Raw genomic sequence first — 12,966 nt, forward strand, 5'->3', positions numbered from 1 at the left:
AATAAAAGCATAACAGTGAGTCTAAGAGTACAAACATAATAGTGAATCTAAGAGCTGGCAGGAAAAATATGCATGCATAAGTACATAGGCTACAAGCTAACAGTTCCTAACATTTCTAATGATCGTGAGGAAAAGGGGAAGAGGAAAAGGGGAGGATGGAGGGGAAGGCAGATGGAGGTGGAGGCTGTCATCCTCAGAAAGAAAGGAACACAGAAGCTGGTCATATTACCTGGCTTTGGAGTGCAGAGGCGTAACTAGGGAAAACGGCGCCCGGGGCAAGCACTGAAATTGCGCCCCCCCATCGTGCCCCCCCGCCGCCCCACAACATACATCTGACTGACACACATGTGTTTTTCCCTCACAACAACCCTGTGAAGTTGGCCTGTATCTCAAACATCAGAATTATGATGCAATGATGATACATACTACATTAGGTTTTTCCTCACAACAACCCTGTGGAGTTGGCTTGTATCTCAAACATCAGAATTATGATGCAATGATGATGATTATGATTATGATGCCCTTCCCTCACGCCCTGGTTCTGTTCCTGACTTTCCCTTGTGAGTGACTGTATTTTAACAAACCGAAAACCAAGGACTCCAGAGTAATTCGAGGGACTAGGGTGATAGTGCTAAAGACTCCTTATTCATGCCATCCTTTTTAATCCACTTTTTGCCACTTTTTGAGCCACTTTTTGGCGCCCCCCCATGTGACCCACCAGGGTGGCGCCCGGGGCACATGCCCCCCCTGCCCCCCCTATAGTTACGCCCCTGTTGGAGTGGCTGGCAACAAAACAGGCTGTTGCTAGAGTTTGATGCTGGAGAGTGTAGTGTAGGCCACTGACATGTAGACAGTCTTAGATCAGGTCCAGAAAGCAAGCTGTAGACACTGGTTCTGCCCAGCTTATCCTCCGCAGGAGAAGCTGCTGACATGACCAAGACTTGGTGGAGCTTTACCTAGCAGGGTACTGGTAAACTCCGTTGAGCAGATCTGAGAGAGGCTCTTAGAAAAGGCAGTCTTCTGTCTTGTGGCCAGACTTTTTATCCAGTTTTCAGTCTTTGATCAGACAGGGCCATAAAGCTCTTTGATCGAAAGCATGTCTGTTATTGATCACTCAGTTGTGCTAATCAATTTCAAATAGTCAATAGTCAATAGGTCTGGTCAAAGAGACATATCTTACATGCAGATTTGAAGATGCAGCACTGTCCCTTGGGGGTGTGGTGTGAAGGGGCCCGCCCCTGCATCTGTCGTCAGCAGCATCTGATGTCTGATGCAGCAGAGGGCATGGCCTCGCTCTGAAATGGGGCCTTGAGCCCCGTTTCAAAGCAAATGCCGGCCAGCACTGCGTATGCAGCATGCCTGAGAACTGTTCTCCCTGAGCAGCTCCCGGCCACACTGCGAGCGCAACGCTGCTGGTATTTGCTCTGAAACAGAGCGCATGGCCCCATTTCAGAGCGAAGCCACGCCCCCTGTGTCAGGTGCAGGGGGCACGGGGCTTGCTTTCCCACCTCCCCCAGGCAAGCACACATGGTGGTGGCGGGCAGCCACAGTGGTCGCTACACACCGCCACCAGGAGCCAAGTGCACAGGCAGTCTGCGAGGCTGCCCGCCACTTGCTGGCACAGCGGGGCCCCTCCAAATGTGGAGCCCGGGGCTACCACCCCAGTCACTCCTCCCTAAGGTCGGGCCTGTGAAGATGTGGCAAGTGTGTGTTCCAATACTGAACACACCTGCTCCAGTTGCAATCTCTTGCTAATTGCAGGTTCCCAAATACCAATGTCTTCACAGGATAAAGGGGGAGGGAAAGGAGACTGGGATTCTTTCTCAAGACAATCCTCTAAATAGCAGTATTCTCAAGACCACCTAAATATCTCGCCTGCCAGCTTCCAATACTACATATAAATTTTATAAACCAGATATATCTCTAAAGGTATGTAGATTGCCTTCTCAGTAATGGTTTAGACACAGATATAAAGAATACATTTTGAGAATGCAAACAATACAATTGTATTCCAAAAAACAGAGCTGTACCGAAAAACAAGCATCATACATTCCAAGGGGCAATAAAACCATGAACAATTGCACCAGCTGTACCCAGAGGCGTAACTAGGGAAAACGGCGCCCGGGGCAAGCATTGAAATGGCGCCCCCCCCCCCCGCGCCCCCAACATGCTACATTATACTTAGGTTTTTCCTCACAAGCGCCCGCCGCCGCCAAGCCAGGCCACTGACTGGCCGCCAGGCGCCAGCAAAGCAATGGGGGGGCGCAGGCGGCGCAGAAGGGACCGCTCGTGGGGGAGGGGGCGCCGGCGCGCTCCCTTGACTGCTGCAGCGCTGCTGCACTGAGCAGGAAACATTTGTATTAACAAAAAATTTAAAAAAATTAAAAAATAATTTTTTGTCATGGCGGCGCCCCCATGTGACCAAAAAAGATGGTGCCCGGGGCACGTGCCCCCCCTGCCCCCCCTATAGTTACGCCTCTGGCTGTACCAAGTGGGGGAAACAAGACAATAAAACCATAAACAGTACCTCCAGTGATTGTTGCTGGTGTCTATCTGATGTTTTTTTCTAGATTGTGAGCCCTTTGGGGACAGGGGTCCATCTTATTTATTTGTTATTTCTCTGTGTAAACCAACCTGAGCCATTTTTGGAAGGGTGGTATAGAAATCTAATGAATGAATGAATAAACTGAGGATAATATTTATGCAACTAACTAACTATTTATGCATCTGATGAATACTTACGCATCTGATACTGAATATATATATTGATAATGATACTAGATGTCTGCATCTTATGCATCTAGTCCATGAAAGCTTATGCTACAACAAATTTATTAGTCTTTTGCCACAATATTATATGTTGAAAACATAAACAATAGAATTTGTGTGTTTGACAGAAAAAAAATGGGCCTTTATGATCTATTGTAATATGAATATATAGCCAAAGGATATACATTCAGATAGATATTCCTACACAGGGAACCTCTGACAAGCGTGCAACATACGTCATGGTTTGAAATCATTTGTCTAGGAGACTGCTCATTTTAGTGGTATGTCATGTATCATAGGATATGCTTCTTGTAATGGCACCCAGTTGTGTTTCTGGTTTCAGTTGCAAGTGAAATGGCGTAGCTTTTTAATACATGTTTTTGTGCATGTATTTGGGCACGTGTAGACACAACTGGTATTCCTGCATGCAGCTCTACAAGTAATTTTTCAGATGCTCTACCAACACTTAGATTGTCAGTGTTGTAAGTGCCAACATTTTGAGTTTGATTTGCAGTTGCAGTGGTTTTGGTGTTTCCCTCTTACCCCAACCCAAATGCTGACTCACCCTGTGATTAGCAGAATCAGGAACATGCATTCCCCCCCCCGCCCCAACCACCTCTTTCTGTTCTGGTGACTACTACTGTTTTCCAAATGATCAGCAGGCCAACTGGCTCTGTGTGCTGCCAGGAAATTCTCACATTTCAGTGTGAATAATGCTAATATTATAGACACTAATGCAGTATATGTGTCAATACTGTATGAGGTCATTCACGCAACAAAAACTGTGTTGTACCCAGGTTTGGGAGCTCTGTTTGCTCCCAGTTTTTGGTGGTGTGGAAGTAAGATAGGAGGAAAACCTGGGTAGGAGTGATTGTGTGGAAGCAAGGTAGGAGGAAAACCTGGGTGGCTTTTCCTCTTACCTTGCTTCCACACAATCAGTTCTACCCAGGTGTTCTTCCTACTTTGCTTCCACACAACCAAAAATTGGGAGCACACAGAGCTCCCAAGCCTGGGTATAACACAGTTTTTGTGTGAATGACCTCATTTAGTGCTAAGTTAATATGGCTTCATTATTAGTGTGGTAATTTAAGTGTAAGGTAAGTGCCAGTTGATAATTAATGGATGATGGCATCATGTCAACCCCCTTCCCCCATAAAAAAAGTGAATGAACAAGGTATGGCAGTCCCAGAGTAAACACCCTATTTGGAAATATCCACGGTTGTTGCAAATCCAAAGCAATCTCCTATAGCATGCGCTTTTCTATAAATTCAAGCTCTGAGCATCTTTCTCCAAAGTATTTTTCTCTCTGATTGATTTAATGTTGTTCAATTTATCTTGCTAAATTACACAACTAAATAGTCAAATTAAGCTTTAATCTAGTCTGTGAAAAATCAATCAAAGATTATAATATTTCATGAAATGACACAGGAAAGCTAGGGAATAGCTGCATATCAAGGAAAGGCAAAAGTACCAGCTGGTTATCACAGTTCCTGAATGAATGGCATGTGCAAATTGTTTGATGTGAACTCAGTAGTGGAGCTTAAAACATCATAGGGGACAACAAAGCAGATTTTTTGTTTTATATTTGAATCACCAGGCAATTAAAGCAATCACAGAGGTGTCTGTCACTATTTTGTCACTTAAAAAAACAAAACATCCAGACATCTGGTTCCTGTATACAGAGATGAGTTAATGCTGGTGTTTGCATTTCCTCATTTATTGTGCTGGGATAATCCACATAAAATGAGAAAAATTGTACAAAAGCCTCCCCGGTATGGCATTAAATGCAAAGCGGAAGTGATTTTGTTGTCTTTCTCAATGTTTCTTGGCTGAGAATGTCTGCCTGCTTGCTGATTGCTCTCCCTCTCTCAGTATGCAAATATCTGGTGTACAGCATGCAAGTTTGTTCTTTAACTGCCCTGATAATGTATCTTCTAGGTTTCCTCTACGCCCAGAGCAGTACCAAACACAGCATTAAAGAGCGGCTTATGAAGCTCTTGCCTTGCTCAGCTGTCAAAACGACATCTCCTGATATTCAAAGCAAGTTTTTTTCCACATTTGCTAAATTTTGGGGTTTAGATTTGCATGTGTCATGAGGTATATATTAAACTTGACTATGCTAACTGTACCCTACCTTAAAAAACAACCATCCTGTGGTAACCAAATATTGTTGCATAACCTTGGAGTGCTTGACTATCAAAGCACAAATGAACAATTATGGCCCACTCTAGTATGTATTTTGTGGAACACAACTAAGTTTGGTGTGTTTTGCAGTAAGGTGCCTCTAAATATTTCTGTGAAGGTGTGGTATTGTGGATCATTGGTTTTCAAACTCTGGGGAATCCTAGAAGTCAGGCCTCAGATCAGAAGACCAATAATGGTGGACATCTGCCCCCAAGGACCTCACCTACTGACTACCAAACTTCCTTGGCAATGTACAACTACAGAAGATTATTGGATGTGCACTCAATTTGTTACACTCCGTTTGCATGGTTAGTGGTGAGTCCCAGAAAATCTTGATAGTGTCCTGCACGAACTGATAATGTACCCTAGAATGCCCCCCCCCCGCAAAAAAATCTACTGCAACCTTTCTGTGGCAGATGGGGTTCCTAACCCTCTAGGTTTGGCCTGGACTTTCCAACAATCAACATCAATCTTCAAGTTACTACTGGAAGCAATCCTAGAGATGTTAATGGCTTGATACTGTAAAAGATATTGGGAGAGGGGGCATGTACACATGTTTAGATATTCCAATCAATGAGATATATTAATGAAGCCAATTTAATAACTTAGGGAATTAGCAGACATAAATTAAAGCAAATTCAATCATGTTGGGAATTAGCCAACATACTAGAAAGCTTTGTAAAATTAGCAAGCATAAAACAAATAATCACTAGCAATAAAGTAGAGGTCCAACATGATGACATAATTGCCAAATAATAAGGCAACTAATAATGAATCAGTCATGACTGCAGACTGCAAATAATGAAGAAAGATTCTGATTAGGCAAATGCAGTGTGAGGCTGAGGGTTGATATGGGGTGCTGTTTACCAAAAACAACAAAAGTGTTTTAAATACAGGAGAGAAAGATGCCAAGAACTTCAATCCATAGCATTTTATTACAAGAGAGGAAATTACTTCCAACTGAGCAAAGGTTGATTCCTTAGATAAGAAAGATCTATACCTAGAATGCCAATAAGTTTTAGCAAGCATAGTGAACTAAAGCAACAGAGAGGGAGACATTCTGGTCTGTTGGAACAATAGCTAATGGAGGGAGGAGGGAGCAAGGTACACTGGCTATAGAGAACATTTCCTTCTTCAGTCCTGAGAAAAGAATGAAGTAGGAGATGTGTATAAGACTTGTAAGACATAGAGGCTATTCACACGATAGCTAGCCTGATTTTCTTTAAATGTGAGAACCACCGGGCTCGGCTACGGGCCTGGTGGTTCTTGAACAGCTAACCCGCTCGAGTAGCCCGCCCCTTAGTCCGGGTTTGCAGAGTGAGTATGCTGCAAACCCAGGCTATCGGATCGTGAGTAGCCGTGGTGCGGCTACTCATGAGGAGACCCCCAGAGGGGAGGCAAAAAGCTGCCTCCTGGCTCCGGGGGTCTCACAGGAATGCCCTGTGCACTTGCACAGGGCATGCTGGAGCTTGCAGGGGCCAATCGGCCCCCGCTCCCCCCAGCCTCCGCCGGCTCCATCACGGAGCTGGCAATTGTGTGGGCGGCTGATCCAGCCGCCCAGGGCTCCCTCCTCGCTCACCACCCCAAACCGGGTCTCACGGATCGTGAGACCCAGCTCATAGGCTCAGATCTGGATTATTGAAGCAGACACATAATGTGATATGTGTGCCCACTTTGGAGGACTGGAACTAGTTGCACATTTCCCATTGTACAGTGGGGAAGGCAGATTTTGGGGTTCCTACCTTTCCTTCAGATCACTCTGTAAATGGTAGATATATGTCCCTGAGTGTTGTGCAGCCCTCAGGGACATACTTCTGTGTGTCAGAAAGCGCTTCTGAGGAAGGAGCCATGAGAGGACTGGAAGGACTCTGCAGCAAATGGAAGTATGTCTGCACAGTTCTCAGGGACATATTTCTACTAGGGGTGTGTATGGAACTGATTTGCTATTCCTTGGACCCCCCGCTGCCTCCAACAACTTCCCTGGAGGGGGTAAGTGACATACATACATATATATATATATATATATATATATACACACACACACACACACACATACATACACACACACATACATACATACATTTATTTATATTTATTTATATTTATTTATTTATTTTAGGGGTGTGCAATTCAGATTTTCTGTGTTTCGATTTGTAACCAAATCTAAACAGCCCTGATTTGATTTGGATCCGAATCTGACCCATCCGAATCACCCCAAATTCGATTCGGATCCGAATCGCGGCTGATCTGCATCAAATCGATACGGGTTTTGGATCTGTCCTATTAATTTTCCCAGATTCACAGCTTTCATTTTTTTTAAAAAAAGCTAAGCTCTAGCCCTTATAGAAGTGGAGTTATGGAGCAAAATGTGTGGTCACTATTTTTTAAGTGTTCGGATTCTTTGGTGTATAATAACTTTCACTCAATGAATCCTTATGAGGATTCATTACACACCTTCATTTCTTCTATTCATTTTGACTGCCTTTTAGACAGTGCCAATTGTCAACTGCCATGTGCCAACTACAACCCACTCCCACCCACAAGGCAGTGAGGTACTACTCAGTTTAAGTTAAGTGCCTAATGGGTGGAGGCTACCACCCAAATTGCAGAGGAATTGGACAAAGGGCTGATTTTTGGTGAATTGTTGAAGGTTTAGTGTCTTTGAGGCAGATTTGGGGCATAAAGTGGGATCTGGGGTAGAAGAGTGTGGTGAGGTGGTAGTGCCTAATGGGTGGAGGCTACCACCCAAATTATATTATTATCATCATCATCATCATCATCATCATCATTACTACTACAACATTTATATCCCGCTCTTCCTCCAAGGAGCCCAGAGCGGTGTACTACATACTTGAGTTTCTCTTTCACAACAACCCTGTGAAGTAGATTAGGCTGAGAGAGAAGTGACTGGCCCAGAGTCACCCAGCTAGTTTCATGGCTGAATGGGGATTTGAACTCAGGTCTCCCCGGTCCTAGTCCAGCACTCTAACCACTACACGACGCTGGCTCTCTAATTGCAGAGGGATTGGGCAAAGGGCTAGTTTTTGGTGAATAGTTGAAGGTTTAGTGTCTTTGAGGACACTAAACCTTTGGGGCATATCTTTGGCGAAGATTTGGGCATAAAGTGGGATCTGGGGTGGAAGAGTGAGGTGAGGTGGTAGTGCCTAATGGGTGGAGGCTACCACCCAAATTGCAGAGGGATTGGGCAAAGGGCTGGTTTTTGGTGAATAGTTGAAGTTTACTCATCTTTAAGGTTTTCCCCTATAAGGTATAATGGAGGTTTCAGCAGCCCCATAAGTGCACTTGGAGGGTGCTGGGGTGGCCCAGAGTGAGTGGTGGTGTAGTGCACATAGGGTGCCAGCCACTCCCATGGGGTTGCTAACCCATGGGGTACAGGGTTCTGTTGTTTCTGAGGTGGTCTGGGTGTAGATTCTATGGTAGCAAATGAGAGTGGATTCATGGTTTGTATTGAAAATCTCATTTGCTACCAGAGAATCTACACTCAGAACACCTCAGAAACAACAGAACCCTGAACCCCATGAGCTAGAAACCCATGGGGGTGGCTGGCACCCTCTGTTCACTACACCACCACTCACTCTGGGCCACCCCAGCACCCCCCAAGTGCAGTTATGGGGCTGCTGAAACCTACATGATTTCCTATGGAAAACTTCAACAATTCACCAAAAACCAGCCCTTTGCCCAATCCCTCTGCAATTTGGGTGGTAGCCTTTACCCATTAGGCACTTAACTTAAACTGAGTGGTACCTCACTGCCTTGCGGGTGGGAGTGGGGTGTAGTTGGCACATGGCAGTTGACAATTGGCACTGTCTAAAAGACAGTCAAAATGAATAGAAGAAATGAAGGTGTGTAATGAATCTTCATTAGGATTCATTGAGTGAAAGTTATTATACACCAAAGAATCCGAACACTTGAAAAACAGTGACCACACATTTTGCTCCATAACTCCACTTCTATAAGGGCTAGAGCTTAGCTTTTTTTTTCTTTTTTTTTAATGAAAGCTGTGAATCTGGAAAAATTAATAGGACAGATCCAAAACCCGAATCGAATCGCCTGCAATTCAATTTGTACCTGAATCTAGCCAATGGACCACAGGGGTGATTCGTTTTGTCTCTGAATCACCCAAATCAGCTAGATTTGGGTACAAATCGATTTGTCTCCGAATCGATTCGCACATCCCTAATATGTGTGTGTGTGTGTGTATACACACATATACATATATACATATACATATACACACACACACACACATATTATAATACCTGATATGTGATACTTGATATGTCCGAACCCTGGAATAGTTGGGGGGTGTTCGGTCCGGGGTCGGACAGGGGGTGGTTCGGTTTGACCCCAGACTGTCAAACAAAACCAGCTCGACATCGAACTTGCTTGACATCAAGCCAGTTTGCAGATCACTACTACGTAACAGCCAACCTACAAAAGAAATAGGCAAGCAGGTGATTTTTTTAAAAAAAATTGTAACCTAGGATCCTATAGGGGTTTTGTGGAAAGGTATTTTTTTAATAATAATAATAATAATAATAATAATAATAATAATAATAATAATAATAATAATAATAATAATCACCCACTTGCTCATTTCTTTTAAGGTCTATCATGCCCTACCATCATAGTAGAGCATTATATAATGCCACATCCATCATGCCCTACTACCCAACCCACTTTGGTGTCCCTAGGACCTACCCATGGGGAACAATGGGATGCTTCAAGTTCCCCATTTGTCCCAATGACCATAACAAACTGCACTCATAGAGTGCACACAAGTTTTGCGTTGCAATTTGTAATTCATTTTGCATCTTCGCCTTGTAAAACACCGCAGATTAGAAGCACACAGTAAAATGAATCTGTCCCTCCCAAAACAGAACAATGCTTTTCTTCTTGTAAAAGCAGCTGCATTGAGGGGGGAAACACAACTTGGAATAAGGCTACAGCACAGGAAACTGGGGACTGAGTCTAAGTAGTAAGCCTTAAAATGTCTATGCTGGGGAAAGGGTCTATTCCATAATAATCACATTTTAATGTCTTTGGAAGAATATGCATTATAGTCAGTCTCTTCTTTCTTCAGGTTTTAGGAACAGATCCTCAGACAGAAGAGAGCTTTTAAAATGTTTATAGCATTCACAGGGATTCAGTTCCTGTGAGGATCAGAACAATTCAGAACTAAACAGCCATTTAGTTGAATGAGAATCAGAGCTTTTTCATTGAATTAGTTCCTTATTGAACAAATTTCAGGTTATAAATCGGAGCATAAACTTGTCCGTTATCACCTGTGACACAGCAAGGGAAGTTGTAGCACATTTTCACAGGCTGTTTATCATGATTTCAAAATGAACTTGTGAGCTTCTTGAATATTGAACAGCAGTGCTTGCTGCTTTCTTTGTATTAGGAAAGGAGAAATTTAATTTTCAAATGCTAATTAGAAATGTTTTAATTGTGCAGATTCTAAAAAGCTTTTAATTTTTAATTTGGGACATCTTAAATATTCAATGTGTTATGCATAATAATTATTTAAATTTGAGATGCATATTAATATGCTGTCTGAGATGGCAATCTGCAAATAATGATTTACACATCAATCCCAACATCTTGGTCACAATTCAACATAGAATTAAAACCAATCTACACATGCAGCAGAATCATGTGGTGAAGCTTATCCTGGACGGTACCATTTTGAAATGCAGGTCAGGAATTACATTTGAATATCCTCCTTGTGCATAGAAAACAAAGAAGAAGACTAAGCTAGAATTCTTCACCCTAACATTTTTTCACCCTAACACCCTGGTTTTCAGTATTCAGGGACCTTTTAATATAAGCAATATTCAGCATCATGCAGTCTGAAAGAATATGGATCAGAAATGTTTTTCACCAAAATCAGTTGGCTTAAACTTGCCGAACATTTTACTAAACTTGCTGTTTACTTTGGAAATACCATTCACTTATTTCTGTGGAACTTACGTGCACATATATATTTGATGAGGATTGAAATTTCACTCTGCAACCATAATGCAGTAGCCTCCTACACATTAGAGAGGTCAGTGGGCCAGCTCTGAAGGAAGTCAGTCACAATTTTAATAAGTTTCAGTCAAATAGTCCTTAATTCTTAATCTGAAGAAAGAAGTCCATGCTTCCCAGATCTTGATTTCAAAGAGTAATATTTCAAGTTTCAACCATTACTTCTGATTGGGGTCTGTAATTTCCAGTAAAACATGGGAAGCAAATATAAAAGCAGAATAATAGCACAGGTAGAAAAATGTCTCTGTGAAGGTTAATTTTGTTACTTTCTGCCACGGCTTCAATATAACACCGCAGCAGGCACATAGGGAGCCAAGCGGCAGCCCCAGTTCCACCTGCCGCCGCCTGTCACTGCCGGCCCACCAGCCACACCCCCTTCCTCTAACATCAGACACAGTGTCTGATGACAGATACAGGGATGGAGTTTTGCCGCACAGCTCCATTTTTTAGCAGCTTAGCCCAGCGCCAGCTTCCCAGCCTGACCAGGAACATGTCTCCCTGCCTTTTAAAGCAGGGAGAGCTGCTCCCGGATGCACTGCCAACATGGCATGAGCTGGGAATTTGCTTAGAAATGGGAGGCACAGCCACATTTGTGAGCAAAACTTTGCCCCCTGTGTCTCATGTGTGATGCAGGGAGTGTGGCTTGGGTGCAAGGGTGTGGCCCCTGAGGGGCGCAGCCCAGGTTCTTTGAACCCATTCGCGCAATGGTGGCTCCACCCCTGCAGAGCAGAACCTGTTAATCATTAGTGTTGTGAATGTGACATAGCACTGGGTGGCTTATCACTGGAGTGAACTAACACAACCCATTGCTGCACATTGCTTTTTTTGTAAACCAATAAATTGTAGCTGGGCATGATGGGGTTTGTCGTTCATCAACATTTGGATTGCCACAGGTTGGAAATTCCTGTGATAATGTATCGTCCGATCCATATACAACTTAATTTTCATTGGCTGATATTCTGCGCAGGCTAATGAGCAGTTCTGAACTGCCTGTGCTGCTGTGGATGTCTAAAACAATATCAATGGTGTTGTGGAACAGGCATAGATTGTGGAACAGGCTGTAGCATCGCACTTCCACAATGTACAGCCATTGGAAATAATAATTGCAATTGCACAATTTTAATAACAGTGCACCAGTCCTATTTTAATAATAGTGCACCAGTCCTATTCCACAACATTATGTGGCTTGTTTTAGACACCCACAGCAGTGCATGTGATTCAGAATAATCCAAGTTACACTGCACAGAATATCAGCCATTGATTTCAGTTGTACTTCATCATGGCTAACTTTAGTTGAAACCAGGGCCTGAATTGTAAATTTAATGCCACATCATCTTGAATTTAGTTGAGTTGGAAGTAGGTTTTTACACGGGGCATTAAGTATACTGTAAGTTTGACTTTTCTTTTCTCTTGAGACCAAGTAAGCAGTTGTCCTTGTTTGTATTTTGTTTTTGTGGTGGTATTTTTGGCTATGATTACATTTCTGTAGAGGGATCAGCTATTGCCCTAAAATAAGATAGCGGTCTTTTTGATGTCTTTGTCCCTGGAAATAAATTGTGCTTTGAATATTGTTTTGTTTAAAAGAGTATATTGCTGTTATCAGAACGAGACACTACCAAAAACAGATGCAAAGTTTGTAATAGGAAGGCCACTGGTCATATCACATCTGGGCTAAAAAATGTTGATTGCTCAGCAGAAACACATTAACTAAGTGTTTGTGTTCCAACTTCATTGCCTTATCGCATCGTAATCCTGGTGGATCTACATATTAAGGGTATTCACATGGTGGGGAGGGTGGGTGGGCGGTGGGAAGGCTGCGTTAAACTTACCTCCCTCCCCCATGATTGTTCAAAATTGGTGGGAAGTGCGGACCGCACTCCCACACTATCCACACTGCAGCATGCAGCGCAGATCTCCGGAGGCTGGAATGATATGTCCCGGCCTCCATGTATTCCACAGTGT

The 12,966-nt window shown here is 43.3% G+C and overlaps 1 protein-coding gene across 21 annotated transcripts in view; it reads left to right on the forward strand.

The window, feature by feature from the left end:
• KCNIP4 (potassium voltage-gated channel interacting protein 4) overlaps positions 1-12,966 on the forward strand; it is a 598,831-nt gene that overhangs the window by 509,107 nt on the left and 76,758 nt on the right. For 3 of the 21 annotated variants that reach the window (XM_053252519.1, XM_053252518.1, XM_053252526.1), the window contains one exon: positions 4,708-4,813. The exons of the other annotated variants lie outside the window; for them this stretch is intronic. In XM_053252519.1, the coding sequence (XP_053108494.1) occupies positions 4,708-4,813 (106 nt within the window). The remainder of the gene's footprint in view (positions 1-4,707; positions 4,814-12,966) is intronic. 21 annotated transcript variants of the gene reach the window in all.

This window comes from Hemicordylus capensis, chromosome 5, assembly GCF_027244095.1.
Source record: "Hemicordylus capensis ecotype Gifberg chromosome 5, rHemCap1.1.pri, whole genome shotgun sequence".
Lineage (NCBI taxonomy): Eukaryota > Metazoa > Chordata > Lepidosauria > Squamata > Cordylidae > Hemicordylus > Hemicordylus capensis.